General features: G+C 39.8%; 2 protein-coding genes across 2 annotated transcripts in view; one reads left to right on the plus strand and one right to left on the minus strand.

The window, feature by feature from the left end:
* The window catches only part of LOC135076157 (endoribonuclease Dicer), a 48,572-nt gene that overhangs the window by 5,484 nt on the left and 23,938 nt on the right, over positions 1-19,150 (minus strand). Inside the window, exon 28 of the mRNA XM_063970628.1 lies at positions 7,811-8,002. Within this exon, the coding sequence (XP_063826698.1) occupies positions 7,811-8,002 (192 nt within the window). The remainder of the gene's footprint in view (positions 1-7,810; positions 8,003-19,150) is intronic.
* On the plus strand, positions 9,762-18,720 carry LOC135076120 (juvenile hormone epoxide hydrolase-like). Its single transcript, XM_063970584.1, has 7 exons — positions 9,762-9,984; positions 13,071-13,256; positions 13,800-14,189; positions 14,589-14,746; positions 16,291-16,481; positions 16,748-16,976; positions 17,444-18,720. The coding sequence occupies exons 2-7, from the start codon at positions 13,071-13,073 to the stop codon at positions 17,661-17,663; spliced, it is 1,374 nt and encodes a 457-aa protein (XP_063826654.1). The 5' UTR covers positions 9,762-9,984; the 3' UTR covers positions 17,664-18,720.

Consider the following 19,150-nt stretch of genomic DNA (forward strand, 5'->3'; position numbering starts at 1 on the left):
TAGGTGGACGTCCTACGATGCGCTTTCCGGTACGTAGCCTCCACTTGAACCTATTACTACCTATAACTATTACAAAAAAAACTCATTTTTGCAGTTTTCATACTAGTTGCTATTCAAGTAGCCATAAGATAAAAATAATACAGAATACATAGGCTTGTGATACCTTTTTAGAATCTTAATTAACCAAGGAAGTTTTTAAGGTAATGGGCACGATGGTCTTCCTACATTTTTTTTACACGATGGCTGGTCAAAAGTGCAAGACAATGAATTAATTTTTCCTTCTCTTCTGCAATTTCTTAAAATTTTTCATACTTTCAAACTAGTTTGTTGAACTTTGATCTTTTCTTTTGATAGCCCAACTATCCCTTGTGATAAGGAAAAAAACTAGATTGAAAAGTATCCTCATTTGTAGAAATGGCATGAGAAATAGTAATCGCAGGTGGCAAGTTTCTAAAAATGCACAAAATCTTAAAAATCTTGAAAACGGTGATATTTTTACTGGGGTCAAAAATGGACGTTAGGGAGATCATGGCGAGGCCTATCGATGATTACAGGGTTATCCATTGTTTTTGGGACACCCTGTATGTAATAATTTTAACAAATGGTATTCCACTGCTGGACCTAACGCACGTATTCACAAACGATGCTTGCTTAAGTGAAGCAGCAAATCTAACGCACAGCGTTGAATAGAGCTCTGTGATTGGTTCGTGTGTCACCTTATGCGTCCACACGCACTGTGAGACCTCATAGTAATGTTTGTGAATACGGGCGTAAGTAGGTACCTACTTGATCGCCACAAACTACCTACCTACCTAAAGTCCGATTTTTAATTCGACGGAATTCTGACAGCTGTCATTTTTTGACAATTCAGAGGTAATAAGCCTTTTTTGCTTTGAATTATTAATAAATAATATGAAATGAAATTTCATCAAGTATAACTTACAAGAATGAACTATTGTTTGTTTTGTGAAATCAATGTACACTAATTATTATGTACATTTTAGAGATTAAATAGAAAAAAACGTGTTTTTAACACAGTAAAACAACATATTATCATAAACGAAAATATGTATTGATCATCAACCATCATTATCGTCATCATAATCAACTTGGATTATAAAATTGGCATCTTGTTAAATTGGTTATTTTATGAAGCTAAGATTTCATTAACAAAAGGATTTTCATAAAAAAGGTTTGTAACCCATGGATTATTGGCCAGGGAGTCCAGTAATAGAAAAATAATTTCCCAATTTTTTTTTGTAACTTCAAAAATATGATAATAAAAATTTAAATAACCATTTTGAAATGATCAGTATAAAAGGTGTGAAGTTCTCGGCTGACAAGCTTGAGGTGCAGGGTCCAAATAAGAAGGCCAGGGTGTAGCAAAAAGTGTACTTTTACTTCGCAGTACCAGCGTATTATACAAAAATAGTGTGTGCGTGCTCCGTCCGTCAACCAATTCCAATCAGGACGTTGGAGACAGACGCGGAGTCGCGGGGCAAATATTCGTAATGCGCCTTCGGAAGTCCCAATCTGCGATTCCCCTAAAGAACGTCACAGTCGGATGCAACCTCAGGTTATACTTTACTTGCTTACTTACTTCTTTCTTACAATATTCAACATAATCGTCGGAAGGTCTTTATGGGAAAAAAAATCTGGACACCGCGGTGTAGAAATCGACTCTCAATGTGCTAGTGTCATCTAGCGGCGAGCGGCGCAAACACTTCCTAGACTGGATAGATCTTACAATAAGCACGGTGATCCGCGGAGGCTTGGTAATGCAGGCGAACACCACGAGATGGCGCTAGTAGTATTGATTGATAAATGTGATATTGTTACATCCTCCCCCTCAGATCACGAAGTCGTCCCGACGAGAAGATCTGGATTACGTTCTTGAGACGTCCACGGCCTCGTCGGTGAACAACTGGTTCATCTTTCGTCTTCTTAGACCATCTTCTGATGTTTCGTTTGTTGTAGTAACGATTATGTGTGCGGCACGATCCTTTTTCTATGCTCAGCGCTTTATGTGAAGCTACGTTACAGGATGTAGGACCAGGTTGCCTTTTAGTCTTACGAGGGTAACTGCAGCTTGGAGAGAATTTGCCTGTGATTCCTCTCGATTCCTTGACTACTGAATGTATATCTGTTAGCACCAAATCTTCATTTTGGTATTCCGGACGACAATGACACTGTTTGTCAATTGTTTCCATAACAACAGGGGTTTCCTTCCCCTCCCCCTGCTCATGAACCACCACTTGCTGGTAGTTAAGGCAGGTTGGTATCGTAGGTACGAATGCATGACGCAATGCTATCCCGAACTGCTTCCAGGTTGTCACTTGCAATTTGACTATTTGCCACCAGACGGCCGCCGCACCTTTCAATAGAAGTGGGACGCCATCAAGAGCTTCCTGGTCTGGGATGTTTTCAATGCACTTGTATAGGTTCACTGCAGCTAAAAATTCTTCGACCACTTCGGTGTTTCTCTCACCGTGAAAGTGGGAATTGCAATGAGTGAAATTTCCTTGCCGACCCGGTGAAATTTCCGCGAGTAGCAGCTGGAACTGTTCATATGCTAAGGTCACCACCATCTTGGACTGCTGCCTATCAGGTCTACCGCTGGTCGCCAGTGTGAAGATACAGGTATGATGACTTGTGCTTCTCAGAGTGACCGTTGAATCGCCAGTGTGCAGATGCAGGTAGGACTAGTGCTTGTCAGGCCCACCGTTGGGACGCCAGTATAAAAAGTGTGAAAATCTCGGCTGACAAGCTTGAGGTGCAGGGTCCAAATAAGAAGGCCAGGGTGTAGCAAAAAGTGTACTTTTACTTCGCAGTACCAGCGTATTATACAAAAATAGTGTGTGCGTGCTCCGTCCGTCAACCAATTCCAATCAGGACGTTGGAGACAGACGCGGAGTCGCGGGGCAAATATTTGTAATGCGCCTTCGGAAGTCCCAATCTGCGATTCCCCTAAAGAACGTCACAGTCGGATGCAACCTCAGGTTATACTTTACTTGCTTACTTGCTTCTTTCTTACAATATTCAACATAATCGTCGGAAGGTCTTTATGGGAAAAAAAATCTAGACACCGCGGTGTAGAAATCGACTCTCAATGTGCTAGTGTCATCTAGCGGCGAGCGGCGCAAACACTTCCTAGACTGGATAGATCTTACAATAAGCACGGTGATCCGCGGAGGCTTGGTAATGCAGGCGAACACCACGAGATGGCGCTAGTAGTATTGATTTATAAATGTGATATTGTTACATCAGTACATTTTTAAGCCTTAGTTTTTTAAGTGAAACCTTAAATTCAAGAAAGGATTATTTTTTAATTTGTGAATATGCTCTCCATTCTTAGTGGGAATGTTTCAATGTTAGCAACACTTCTGAAATGTCAAAATTCCGTCGAATTAAAAATCAGAGTATAGTCTGATCTTGAGGTCATCGGTTCTTCAAGCTGGGGAGCGTCGATGTATTATAATTAAAATGAAGATGCAGGCATTAATATCACCACCAAAATAATAAACCTGCAGCCAGGGTTACTATTTAATTTTATCCGAATTTTTCAGGCACGTTCAGGCTTGACTAACACTAATCGGACTTTATCGGATTGTACCTACATTAAGATTTGAAAAAAAAAAAAGTTTTATAGCTTTGACAGTATTATTTCTTTGGTTAATTTTCTACATGTAAAACACGGCTTTACGCTCATTTAATTATCTTTATTCTTTAGCAGAAACTCAATATTTGCACTCGCATTTCTCATTTCTATGCTATTAGAATGCATTCTATTAATAGATTCTATGCAATTACTATCTCAGAATAAGTACTATAATGTGTGATAAGAACATCAGTAGGTAATTACCTCACTAAAGGGCTATTTTGGACGTCCATGACATTTATAACTTCCCGTTCCATACAGATAAACTAATGAATAATGCATAATTGTACGCGTATGAAAGTTGGCCTGACTTACTTTCTTATCGAAGTTAACTTACAAAATCCTCTACTTTCCATTTTTGCGTTATTCGTGAGTAACAACTAACAATACTCGTCATAAATATTACATTGTAAGACTGTAATCGGTTTTGGCAACAGTATTCACCTATCTATAGTTACAAAGAATGCATATACAAATGTATCAATATGTCATAGTCTTTACACTGAAAAAAATGTTTGGTTACTGCTTACACAACAAAAGTGACCACCGAACACTTTGGTTATGAGGAACAAAATGTTGTGTAAATTAAACAAATAATTCTGTAGTGAGCTAGACTAAGTTTGGTTATAGTTAACAGTTAGTTCGGTGGTCACTTTCGTTGTGTAAGCAGTAAAGAAACATTTTTTTCAGTGTAGGTAGATAATCAACTAAATCTTAAATAATGTTGTTATCATCTAATCCGACCGAATCCGCGTAGTGTGAATGTGATCTTGATGAAGGCTCACGCACAGTAACAACTTAAAGTATCTTTTCTCGTTAACATGTACCTACTGCTTAATATACCAAACCAACATTTGCACGTTTCTATTTCTACAATGCATCAGTATTTGTTTTACATCGAATGAAACACTGAGTCAGGATTAAAACGGACCTAGTAAAAGAGTTTTGTGGAAGGCCTATGTAAATGAAATGATTAAAATCGATATCATCATGAATTTTGGTAAATTCGTGATTAAAAGAGTATTCTTATCAAAGATTAGATATTAGACACTGGATCAGTCAAAAAAATGGTAGATACGAGTATGTCTACCTACCTACTACCCTACCTATGATAAATAATAAAATAATGGTAACTAAGTAGATAATTGATAAACAATTATACAATGTACTTAAATAGACACTATAAACACATATCTATGACTACAGGTACTCGTACTAGTCCTACTAACATTTGCCCTTAATAGGATTTGAACCAATAACCCTAACTAATGTCTATTACGCTTACTATCAATTTCATAACGTTTCCCGTTGCAATTTTGAACTTAATTAGTATTAACTTAACGTTTACACGTTTTATTACTATAATAATTTGAGTAAACGATAATGCCGATATCAGTGTTAGACGGTGATTCCTTCCACGTGTCAGTCATCAAAATCTGATGATAAACCGACACGCGTGTCTAGCCGTCTAGCTGAGAACGTACCTACCTAATACTATGTGTGCATTGTTGCTATGTTATTAACATTTGTGTATTATTCTGACTCCGCTATTTTCCAGCTCGTGTCAGTTTGAATTCAAAATAACGTAAGTACTGAACACATATTTTTAAATTCTAAGCCCTAATCACCGTAATCTAATACGAACATAAAGAGCCGAGGGGTAAATCACTGTCTTAATATTTAGTTTTATTTATTTATTTAAAATAGGTACACAAACAAATCACCGTCCATTAAATAGCTATAAAATTAAAACAATATTAAATGGTTTATGGTATAGGTATGATAGAAAGCCGTTACGATGGCCCACTAGCATCTTGACAGTCGATGTACCGGCGCTGGATGACGTTCAGCCGGGCTAGGATGCGCACCGTGATAAAATCTTATCGACGATTTTAGACGTCAAAAAGTATGGGCTTAAATCTCGTAAAATCGATAAAATGGTGCGATAAACGCTTATCGCGACGCGCATTACTAGGCCTACACTCCTCAGATAGTGCCCCTTGCTACACCTAATTGCGGGTACAGCTCATTTATTTATTTATCTATTTATTTATACTTTAATGCCAATTTTTTTAACATTAGGCGAACTTAATGCCATAAGACATTCTCATCAAGTTTACCTTCGGGTTATGCAGAAAAATGATTATCTCATCCCGATTAGAAACATTTAACTTGATACCAACAGCTAGAAGCACCTAGCTTACTTTATCAGACACGGCCTGTGACCGTATGTAGGCCTGCATGGCCACTTGAGCGCGGCCCTCGGGCTCGGCATCGGCGGCGCCGTCGCAGTCGATGTACCGGCGCTGGATGACTTCCAGGCTCTCCTCAGACAGAGACCCTTGCAACGCCTCCTCGCGGGTGAAGCTCATCCCGATTAGGAACATTGAACTTGGTACCTACAGCTAGAAGTAGCTTACCTTGTCAGACACGGCCTGCGACCGTATGTAGGCCTGCATGGCCACCTGGGCGCGGCCCTCGGGCTCCGCATCGGCGGCGCCGTCACAGTCGATGTACCGGCGCTGGATGACTTCCAGGCTCTCCTCAGACAGAGACCCTTGCAACGCCTCCTCGCGGGTGAAGCTCATCCCGATAAGGAACATTGAACTTGGTACCAACAGCTAGAAGCACCTAGCTTACTTTATCAGACACGGCCTGTGACCGTATGTAGGCCTGCATGGCCACTTGAGCGCGGCCCTCGGGCTCCGCATCGGCGGCGCCGTCGCAGTCGATGTACCGGCGCTGGATGACTTCCAGGCTCTCCTCAGACAGAGACCCTTGCAACGCCTCCTCGCGGGTGAAGCTCATCCCGATTAGGAACATTGAACTTGGTACCGACAGCTAGAAGTAGCTTACCTTGTCAGACACGGCCTGCGACCGTATGTAGGCCTGCATGGCCACCTGGGCGCGGCCCTCGGGCTCCGCATCGGCGGCGCCGTCCTAGTCGATGTACCGGCGCTGGATGACTTCCAGGCTCTCCTCAGACAGTGTTCCTTGCAACGCCTCCTCGCGGCTGAAGCACATCCCGATTAGGAACGTTGGACTTGATACCTACAGCTAGAAGTAGCTTACCTTGTCAGACACGGCCTGTGACCGTATGTAGGCCTGCATGGCCACCTGGGCGCGGCCCTCGGGCTCCGCATCGGCGGCGCCGTCGCAGTCGATGTACCGGCGCTGGATGACGTCCAGGCTCTCCTCAGACAGAGACCCTTGCAACGCCTCCTCGCGGGTGAAGCTCATCCCGATTAGAAACGTTGGACTTGATACCTACAGCTAGAAGTAGCTTACCTTGTCAGACACGGCCTGCGACCGTATGTAGGCCTGTATGGCCACTTGAGCGCGGCCCTCGGGCTCGGCATCGGCGGCGCCGTCGCAGTCGATGTACCGGCGCTGGATGACTTCCAGGCTCTCCTCAGACAGAGACCCTTGCAACGCCTCCTCGCGGGTGAAGCTCATCCCGATTAGAAACGTTGGACTTGATGCCTAGAGCTAGAAGTAGCTTACCTTGTCAGACACGGCCTGCGACCGTATGTAGGCCTGCATGGCCACCTGGGCGCGGCCCTCGGGCTCCGCATCGGCGGCGCCGTCGCAGTCGATGTACCGGCGCTGGATGACTTCCAGGCTCTCCTCAGACAGAGACCCTTGCAACGCCTCCTCGCGGGTGAAACTCATCCTGATTAGAAACATTGAACTTGGTACCGACAGCTAGAAGTAGCTTACCTTATCAGACACGGCCTGCGACCGTATGTAGGCCTGCATGGCCACCTGGGCGCGGCCCTCGGGCTCCGCATCGGCGGCGCCGTCGCAGTCGATGTACCGGCGCTGGATGACTTCCAGGCTCTCCTCAGACAGTGTTCCTTGCAACGCCTCCTCGCGGGTGAAGCTCATCCCGATTAGGAACATTGAACTTGGTACCTACAGCTTGAAGTAGCTTACCTTGTCAGACACGGCCTGTGACCGTATGTAGGCCTGCATGGCCACCTGGGCGCGGCCCTCGGGCTCCGCATCGGCGGCGCCGTCGCAGTCGATGTACCGGCGCTGGATGACTTCCAGGCTCTCCTCAGACAGAGACCCTTGCAACGCCTCCTCGCGGGTGAAGCACATCCCGATTAGGAACATTGAACTTGGTACCGACAGCTAGAAGTAGCTTACCTTGTCAGACACGGCCTGCGACCGTATGTAGGCCTGCATGGCCACTTGAGCGCGGCCCTCGGGCTCGGCATCGGCGGCGCCGTCGCAGTCGATGTACCGGCGTTGGATGACTTCCAGGCTCTCCTCAGACAGAGACCCTTGCAACGCCTCCTCGCGGCTGAAGCACATCCCGATTAGAAACGTTGGGCGTATCTGAAACAATATGATGATTAAAGTAGGGAAAAATATAAACAGTTTTGCAGCAACCTACTAACTAAATTGTAATGTGACATGCAATAAACGTTTTGAATTTGAAACAATAGCAGTTGGGTGTGAAGCTAAAGATGGGAATAAGTGGAGACAAGTTATTCTTAAAGTTCATGACACGAGTCAAGATTATTCAAAATTTTAATTATTTAATCAAAATAATTGGTAAATAAACTATGTTTTTGTTTGCAATACAATAGGCATTACGGGATCGTTTTTTTTTTGGGAGGTAGGCAGCAGTAAGAAAATATCACCTTTTTAAGTGTATTTATGGTACAGCTATGTGTACTTCATAGGTTTATAACAAGGCTCCAAAATGAAAAGTCGGCAGCATGACGTGTGAAGTGTATCAGACACAATACATTTCATTTCACAATAACAATAAATGAAAATATGATAACAAAAGAATTCTCAAGATTGTTTGTAATCAATCTTATTCGTATACTCGATCGAAATTCTTCTATTAAATCTTTAGTAAATATATCTAACTAGCGACCCACCCCTGCTTCGCACAGGTACATATCATACTTAAAAACCTTCCTTTTGAATCACTCTTATCCATTTAAAAAGAACAGGCATCAAAATCCGTTGCGTAGTTTTAAAAATCTTAGCATACATCATAGGGACAAACAGACACTTTCGTTTTATAATATGTAGTGGTGATAAAAATACTTCAGGTACATATTAAAATGTTTAAATAAGACGATGAACTTTGATCGTTAAATAAGGCAATCTAAGGTAACACACTAACAAAAAACTGCGTTACACATTCACAAACTGGAGGGTAAGGTGCTAAGATCATTCATAAAGAAAGCTTCTACAGTGAAAGCGAAGCTAAAATATTTTAGCTTCTTATTTTTAATGTTTCGAATCATTTAAATTAAACTATTACTTGAGTATTCTGTGATATTACGTAAAACCTAATTTTTTTACTTCAAAAAGTCGACTACTTGTCTTCGTCGTCAACTAGTTATCTTATACATAGGTAGGTACTTAAACATATTAAAATTATTTTAAGACAGTAAAATCTTTTTATTACATCATTCAGGTCACAGGTGATACCAGTGATACTCGCAGAAGAAATCATAGAACACAATTTATATTTTGTATGATCCGTCCGTACCTACCTATATCATGAATACACAAAGGCCTGCAATTTTTTTAAGTCAAAGTATGGATCAGTTATCTATATTTTATGTTGTCTAGTTTACGAATTTATCAGGTAACTAAATTGTACGTTAAATAGCTCAGTAATAAAAGTGATAAAATAAGGAAAAAAAATATGATAACCTACGCAATTTCAAATTCTCAGACATCAACACTTCTATTCTACGACTTCATAGATACCACAGACCATGAAGTTATATCAGGGTATCAGGTAATCTTGCGATTACGCTATCAGCATTATCAACAACTAGCTGTTCCCGCAACTTCGTACGCGTGAAAATATTATTTACTTTGAATAATAATTTCCGTTTTTGCAACATTTTTTTTACTGCTCCGCCCGCCCCTATTGACTGTAGGAATTAGGATGATTTTATATAGCCTAAAGATTTCCTCGATAAATGGGCTATCTAACACCAAAATAATTTTTCAAATCGGACTATTAGTTCCTGAGATAAGCGTGTACAAGTAAACAGACAACCTCTTCAACTTTATAATATTAGTATAGATAGTATAGATAAATAAAATAGATTGCATAGTTTCGCGTAGCGTTCAGTGATCCGGCGGCTTTCGCTAGGTCGAGGCCGAATTTGCGTGAACCCCTAGTTACCATACGTCAAGCATACGAAACGATTTCGGCGGCCGACGCGAGCGCAGACGCACGTGCTCATCTCATTGCTGATACATAGTGCCGGTTTATTCGTGCATTGTGATCGCGATACGAGTTGTTGTTATTTCTACTGCTGAAGACTTCTATACCAAAGGTTTGTGGTTTTAAAATATGATTTTTGAGAAAATGAGGGTATTATTTGGTCTATTCGTATTCGAAGTCATAACGAAATTTTAAATTCAAAATCTTTTGCAAATAACACGTGTAAATTAATAATGTGTGTATTTTTGTACCGGTGTAATTTATTCCACAGTTTGTTTACGATACGATAGTTATCTCTTTGCATAAATTATTCGATTTGCGATGTGCGGGTAGAGTGCCATTACAATAAACTATAAAAATCTGCAAAGTACAGGTGTATTTATCTCTAGTTTTTAACGAGTACATAAGTAATTGCTTGGAGGATATCGAAGATATAGATATTTGCCGTGACATTAGAATGACCGATAAATCGCGGAAATGATAAAAAATATACGTTTAATGTGGAGGGAGGTACATGTTGTATCTTTAAATAAGTACCTATCGAATTAATTTTACCACAAACTCGCATGAACTCTCAATTACTATGAAATATGCTTTATTCATCTTTATTGTTCAATTTTGTCCAACTACGAGTAGTACCAGCTACCCGCCAATTAACATTATGCCAGAGGGACAACGGTTATTTTATATCAATTTGTAAGGCTTGTGATAGCAAACATGATAATGTAGAACAATCAAATTATTGTTAAAAATTCGAAGAGAACTTTGCAAATAAGTTTACCGTACACATTCCGCGAACAGCACGTGGACGACCGTTACATATCTTATTACGGTTACCAAGTGATTGTAACGAGTCGAGATTTGCATAATTAAAAAGTTACTAATTAAAAAGACGGTAAATAATCATTATGCGTGAGGCTCTTAAACAAATACAAACTTTGCAGACCATTCTAAATGGAATGGTAAGAGAAATTGTTTACTTAGAGATTTGGTTAGTTTACAAACCTAACTGCTTATTTCATTGTGGCATATTAAACTAAATAACTCTAAAGTTTTATTTTTACTACTTTCTGTAAAACTAAGATTTAATTGTTTTGTTACACATGAAATGAAAAATAATTATTGCACCGAGATGACAAGACATTTTAACATTATAATAATGCATTTATCCAAATTTAACTTTAGTGAATTTATTTATTCACCTGTATAATGTGTAAACCGACGATGAGTTTGGACTGCAGATAAATGATTTTATTTCGTCGCAATAGGTTGCATAGTGCACTATTCTTAAAAAAAATCTAACTTTTTTATAAAATAAATTACATTATCACCATCATTAAATTAACACTAGTGGCAAGTCGGATATCAGTGGCAAGTTATAGCAAAAGGTCTAACTTTTGTCGTTCTACCAGCCATTTTTAACTACCTACATATTTTATGAGTATACAAAGCACTTTTAACCACTCCTCTAAGTTTGCTTTAGATTTAATAATCATAAGTGTCTAACAACACAAAAAAGATTGCCAAATGATGTGATTATTTCATTATTTACAACTTTTTGACTGATAGAAAGTTACATGATCAGGTACATACTAAAATCAAGTGAATTGACTTTTAACACAGAATATCTTTTAAGCCCTGGTTCACGCGAATATACCTACGTCATTTTATGGCATATGGTCACATTAATAAAATCCTACTAATATTATATCCTAGTTACTAATCTTACTAATATTATAAATGCGAAAGTTTGGATGTCTGTATGTTTGTTACTCTTTCAAGCAAAAACTACTGAACGGATTTTGATGAAACTTTACAGTATTATTGTTTATACCCCAGAATAATATAATATAGGCCAGGGTTGGCGAACCAATGGCACGCGTGCCAATGATGGCACGCGACATAATATTTTGGGCACGCCACCAATCACAAATTCAGTAATTCAATAGTAAATAATGTGTTTTGATTATGAGCTATCGTATTTGCCGTCATCAGTTAGTGCCACTGTAGAGTAAGGTCGTGTCACTCACCAGTGGTGCCACTTGATAGCATTAGGTGTTAATTTAATGGCACGTGTCTCTGTCTATGACTACTTCAAATTAAATAGTGGCACGTTCAAACTTAAAGGTTCGCCATCCCTGATATAGGCTATAATTTATGACGATCTGTGATAAACTAAATTTCACGCGGGTGAAGCCGCGGGCAAAAGCTAGTCTTGTATACTTATAATAAATCTGTAGAGAGGTCAATTCTGTACATGAAATATATTTTCAAAATAACAATCAGGGGGTGATTAGTGATCGATACTGATGCCAAAAATGCAATCAGTAAAATTTTTGTCTGTCTGTCTGTCTGTCTGTCCGTCTGTATGTTCCTTATAGAAACAAAAACTACTCAACGGATTTTAACGAAATTTGGTACAATTATTCTTCGTACTCCTGGGCAGGTTATAGGATACTTAGGAATTCCCACGGAAACGGGAATTAGCGGGAAAATCCTTTTGTATGAAAAATCTAAACCGCTTAAGTTAGACACTTTAAATTTGGCATGCAGGTACCTTAGTAAACTTTAAGCTTAGTTACAACAGGATATTGCAAAATTCCCAAAGTAACGGGAATTAGCGGGAAAATCCTTTTGTATGAAAAATCTAAACCGCTTAAGTTAGACGCTTGAAATTTGGCATGCAGGTACCTTAGTAAACTTAAAGCTTAGTTACAACAGGATATTGCAAAATTCCCACGGGATCGGGAGTTAGTGGGAAAAAAACATTTGTATGAAAAAATCTAAACTGCTTAAGTTAGACGCTTGAAATTTGGCATGCAGGTATCTTAGTAAACTTAAAGCTTAGTTACAACAGGATATTGCAAAATTCCCACGGGAACGGGAGTTAGCGGGAAAAAACATTTATGAAAAAATCTAAACCGCGTAAGATAGATGAAGGGGGTAAAACGGGATCCACGCGTACGAAGTCGCGGGCGGCCGCTAGTAATAAATAAAACTTTACAAAACAAAGAAACGATCGTAAAAAGACAACTGCGAAGTTATACAACCAAGAGGGCTACTAACCTACTCCAAGAGGCCAAAATACATTGCGTCACAATTTCACCGACACAAGCATTTAGAGCAGTTTCTTAGCAATTTTGTCCTCTTAACTTTTTGTGGCATAAAAAAGTTCCCACTATTTGTTTATTTTTTCAGATGTACAGATTAATGTCATCCATCGCGGTGGTGATAGCAATTGGAGCAGGACTAGTGATCACCTACGTCCGATATAAAGTCCCAGAGCGACCCAGATTCGACTTGGACAAATGGTGGGGCATTGGAAGCAAACCAAAGGAAGAAGACACTTCGATTAGAATATTCAGCGTAGACTTTAATGATACGGTAAGAAATATGTAATTAAATGTTAGATGAAACTATCAAAAAGAGTCAATTTGTACCAAAAGAGTGCCTGAGTATTATCGTGCAAGATTTCACAATTCATATGAAGTAGTGATTTGTGGCATAACTTTTTTTTGGCGAAAATAGTATAGTCACGCTACCACATAAAAACGCAAGCTCATGCTTAGTAGGATAAATTCGTGTCAAAGCAATTTTGTTACTAAACCAGTCAGGTGCTAACACTGCTAAAGTCCTTTTGGGCGTAGAACTTTAATTAAGGTCATTAAAGTGCCTAATGCTGTTTTCAGATGATATACGATTTAAAGCAGAGGATAAGCAATCACAATTCATATGGAATAGTAATTTGTGGCATAACGTTTTTTGTGGCGAAAATAGTGTTAGTCACGCTACCACACAAAAACGCAAGCTCATGTTAGTAGGATAAATTCGTGTCAGAGCAATTTTGTTACTAAACCAGTTAGGGACTAACGTCCTTTTGGACGTAGAACTTTAATTGAGATCATTAGTGTCTAATGCTGTTTTCAGATGATACACGATTTAAAGCAGAGGATAAGAAATAGACGACCATTGACAAGACCCTTAGAAGGCATCCAATCGGAATATGGGATGAACACCTTATACCTTGAGAAAATTCTCGAGTACTGGGTCGATAAATACGACTTTAAGGGCAGAGCCGCGTTACTGAATAGATACCCGCATTATAAAACGAGAATACAAGGTTTAGATATCCATTTCATGCGAGTGAAGCCCGACGCGAGAGGGTTAAAGGTCTTGCCCTTACTGATGCTCCACGGATGGCCAAGTTCCTCTAAAGAGTTCGACAAAGTTATACCGATGTTGACTACGCCCAAAGATGGGTACGACTTCGTATATGAAGTTATAGCAGCCGATCTCCCTGGCTTTGGATTTTCTGAGGTAAGTTTCCTATTATATGACCAAGTGGATAATTTAAATAATTACTGTTGACTCAAACGTATACATGCGATATCATGCTAATAGCGGCAAAACAGAAAAAATCAAACAAGTATTATTGACCTTTTGGCAGATTCTAAATATATTTTTCAAGTGTTATTTTTTTGCTTCACCATACACGTGTACCTACTCGCTAATTATTCAATGTTATTGATGTGAAACTTCTATTATAGTAACACAACTTGGAATTTTGTGAAAATATGTATTGTATTTTAAATAGAATACAGGGTGTTGATTTCAATCCTCGCCATATTTAGAGAGTTGATTAAGTAGCTTATTCTGATCACAAATAATTAAAAAAATGTATAATACCTATAGTAAAATGTATTTCACTATTTTCAGGGCACAAATAAGCCTGGTTTGAACCCAGTTCAAATGGGCATAATGCTGAAAAACCTGATGAAAAGGCTTGGCCACGAAAAGTTCTATATCCAAGCGGGAGACTGGGGGTCACAATGCGCCAGCCATATGGCCACATTATTCCCTGAAGACATACTAGGGTAATTATATTTTTTCTCAGTTGATATACATATTTATGTCACGTCAAAAGAATTATAAAATATACAATTATACTAATAAAAGGAAGTAAATGATCTCGCTAAAAGCTCGAGATAATTTCCTCACTAGTTTTACTTTTCATTTAAAAATAATAATACTTGATTGCGCCACTTTAGCAGCAGATAAAATTTTTAAAGCAGTAATAGATTTATCATTTTATTTGCATAAAAACACTTTCCTACCAGAATCCATGGATACATTTTCTTAAGTATGTACCTAATACAAGCAAAAAGTATTAATTTATTTTAATGTTACACATGTTCGTTCGTTCGTTCGTTCGTTTCAGCCAAATGACGTCCACTGCTGGACAAAGGCCTCCTCCAAGGTTTTCCACAATGCACGGTCCTGCGCTGCCCGCATCCAGGCTCTTCCCGCGACCTTTACGAGATCGTCAGTCCACCTAGTAGGAGGCCTGCCCACGCTACGTCTTCCAGCCCGTGGTCGCCACTCGAGAACTTTTCTGCCCCAACGGCCATCGTCTCTACGAGCTATGTGCCCCGCCCACTGCCACTTGGTTTTAGCAATTCTGCGAGCTATGTCGGTCACTTTGGTTCTCCTGCGGATCTCCTCATTTCTGATTCGATCACGCAGGGAAACTCCAAGCATGGCCCGCTCCATCGCCCTTTGGGTGACCTTGAGCCTTCTTATGAGGCCCATAGTAAGCGACCACGTTTCAGATCCATAAATCAACACTGGCAGCACACACTGCTCGAAGACTTTTGTCTTGAGACACTGCGGTATTTCGGACGTGAGTATATTGCGTAGCTTCCCGAACGCTGCCCAGCCGAGTTGGATTCGACGATTGACCTCTTTCTCGAAGTTGGCCCTACCTAACTGGACTGTTTGTCCCAGGTATACATAATTGTCAACAACTTCGAGTGTAGAGTCTCCAACCTTCAAAGGAGTGGGTGCGACACGGACATTAGACATGATTTTTGTCTTGTCCATGTTCATTTTGAGACCCACTTGTTGAGAGGCTCTACTGAGGCCATCGAGCATTGTGCCTAGATCTTCCAAGGTTTCAGCCATGACTACGATATCGTCCGCGAATCGAAGGTGGGTGATGTACTCACCGTTGATATTTATGCCAAATGTGCCGTGTGGGGACGGCCGTAAAAGAATACTTTTCCCCACCGCCGACAGGAGGCGTGTCGTAAGAGGCGACAAAACCCCTGTAGCACCAGACGGGCAGCAGCGTCTGCGTGCGAAACCAAACAAAAAACTGCGATCGCCAACCCGCCTGCCAAGCGTGGCGATTAGGGCAAAACCCTCCAGAATGGTTGTACACACAATAAAACGGCCCCTAGTCCCCGGCGGCCCCACTATCCCGGACCACGGTAGCGGTCACGGTAACGGTGGGGCAAGGGGTGCGAAGAATCCCCGGGGGATGCCAAGCTACCAACACCGACGACCTCTGGCCCTGGCAACCTTCAACGCTCGTTACACATGTAATGCAAATAAATTATTTGACTTGTTTATTTTTCAGATACCACACAAACATGCCGATGTCTTCAAGACCCATCAGCTCCTTCAAGCTGCTGTTAGGATCGTTCTTCCCGAATTTGGCTGTTGATCCTAAGTATGTCAGCAGGGTGTATCCCTTGAAAAAATTATTCTCATACCTGATAAGAGAGAGCGGATACTTTCACATACAATCCACTAAGCCGGACACTGTTGGTAAGCATTTTATTTTTATATGATAATATTTTTTTCTATGGTGGCTATAAGATAGATATAATCTTGCACATCAGACAAAGTTGACAAAAGAAATTCAAGTTTGAAACGACACAATTTAGGCGTTGTTATCCCAAGTATGCGGTCTCTTCCAGACAGCGCAGGGAAAGAACCGTTTAAAGTTTAAAGCCGTCGCGTCGGTAAACTAAAGCGACTCAAAGTTTTACAGTGGTTATACAAGTGCTAATTAAAACCTCTTTAATTTCCAGGTGTTGCCCTAACTGATTCACCAGTAGGCCTGGCTGCGTACGTGATTGAGAAAATGGCCATATGCAGCAATAGGGACCAACTGAACACTCCCCACGGAGGCATCGAGAACCTCAACTTGGACGATGTGCTGGACACCATCACCATTGTCTGGGCGAATAACTGCATAGTCACCTCGAGCAGGATCTATGCTGAGGGATTTCAGCAGCCTGAAGTCGTGCTGGTGCAGGAGTAAGTTGAAATTTTCATAGCACAATATAATGTGTATTATCACAATAATAATAAGTACGGTATTATTATGAAACTGAGATTTCGACACTGGCCCCATAGTGAAAGTTGTTGCATTCGAGCAGTGGGCAGGGCGAATGCTTCATAAAATAATGTTTGTTTAATCGGTTACATCTTGTATTGTTATAAAGTTTCGGTATCGGAACAGCTTATGTTTAATACTGGTGGGTTGTTTATTGACATATAACTCAGCCTATTAGTGTTATTACCCTACTTCTAAGCCTTTTCTAAGTTCGACAGCACCACCAGCTCACATATTTACTTTTAAAAAATTCAGTATTTAAATTACTCGTATGTTACTTAATTTCGATCGATTTCTGCTGGCCATTCTTAAAGCATGAATTTTCTATGGCACAATATATTATAACAGGGTTAGAGCAGACTACTAAAGCAATATTTTCTCGTTTCAGAATTCCGACACCGGTGCCGACAGCAGCAATCAACTTCAAGTACGAAGTCATCTACCAACCAGATTGGATTTTGAAGGACAAATTCCCCAATCTAGTCCGATCAACAACGGTCGACGTCGGCGGCCATTTTGCTGGATTGCAGACACCACAAATGCTAGCCGATGACGTGTACGCAGCGGGCGCTGCGTTCTTGGCGTTCCACAACAAGTCTCGAAGATAAAAGTAAAGTTTACCACTTAATATGTCTAACTGTGACTCTTTAAAACCCATTTTTTGTACTTTTTATATGACAAGAGAACTTTAACATGGTCTCAATGTGTTACCAAATATGTGCGTATTGTTGTATGTATGATGCGGTACAAACTCGGACAAGTTAACAACTTTCACCTTTTAGGTATGAAATGTCTCAGTTGTGACGTGACTTGGCAATACTTTGCTATCTTTAAATAAAATACAACTAAGCTTTACTTGTATGTATTTGTTGAGTCATATTACAAATTAGGCTGTTTCAATAACATTATGTTTGACATCTAATTACATGTTTATGTCCTATGTATATTATTATGTAATTACTTCGATTCGCTCCCTCATTTGCCTCGCAAACAAGCGAGTGACCAAATTATAGTTACACAAGGTTGTGAGGTTAATAATGTTTTGTATGTTTTAATAACTCAATGAGATATACCTAATCGGTTTAAAGATTAGATTACGGGGTCAAAACGCTTATTTTCTTTTCTGTTTTAGTCGTCTTCATTCGATTTCTATGTACGTATTTTTTAAAATCAATCAATATTGTCTAGATGTAATTGTAACGGCTAAATACTACAGTGAACTTTCTTAAAATTATTACAAAAGGAATAAATATTATTCCAAATAACTTCCGAAGTCCTATTGATTGGTGCATCACAAAAAAAATACCTATGCCTGTGTTACACCACGCTATAGTTAAGAAGATTGAATGTAGTATTTCGCAAATGCTCACTGTTTTTATTCGTACTTAAATTAGTTCCATACAATTCAATTAGGCAATATTTTTCAATTTATATTTTAACCCGATATAAAAACAGAGGATAAGTGATTGGCATACAAGTATTTTTAGGTTAAGTTATATTGGTTTAGCGAGTATAGACTGATTTGTATTACGAGTAATGTTTAATAATAACAAAACTTTGACAATAGAATTCTTTATTAATCAATGTTTCGATGTATGTTTTAATAACCAGATTTGAAAAATATTTTGACATATTGTCAGATATTAAACAAAAGGAATGATTTCATTTACATGGTTTTATTTTCCTTAACTAAGAAAAACCCTTCTAGTCCTTGCGCTGTAGGATAGTGCAGGTGACATTAGACAATTTGACATGACTAGAGATTGGACAACCAAGTAGGTTGTGAACTCGATTGTCACAACTTAAACCATAGAAGAAGCAGCTTACGGCCGAATACTGAAACGCCATTTAAATATTTGACGGCTTCTCAAATAGTTAAGCAGCTCCTAAACTTACATTTCGCATACTCAAAACTATATCTGAGCAGTTCTCAATTTTTAAGCACCTCTCAAATTAAGTTGCACTCAAACGCCACTCAAATGAATTTTCGAATACTGAAACTGTCAAATCGTCTTGAGCAGCTCTTAAATTTGAGAGTGCTTGCGCGGTATCTTAAATCCTATTCTTATACCTAAATAGTGGTAAATAATGTCTG

The sequence above is a fragment of the Ostrinia nubilalis genome, chromosome 11 (genome assembly GCF_963855985.1).
Source record: "Ostrinia nubilalis chromosome 11, ilOstNubi1.1, whole genome shotgun sequence".
NCBI classification, from domain to species: Eukaryota; Metazoa; Arthropoda; class Insecta; order Lepidoptera; family Crambidae; genus Ostrinia; species Ostrinia nubilalis.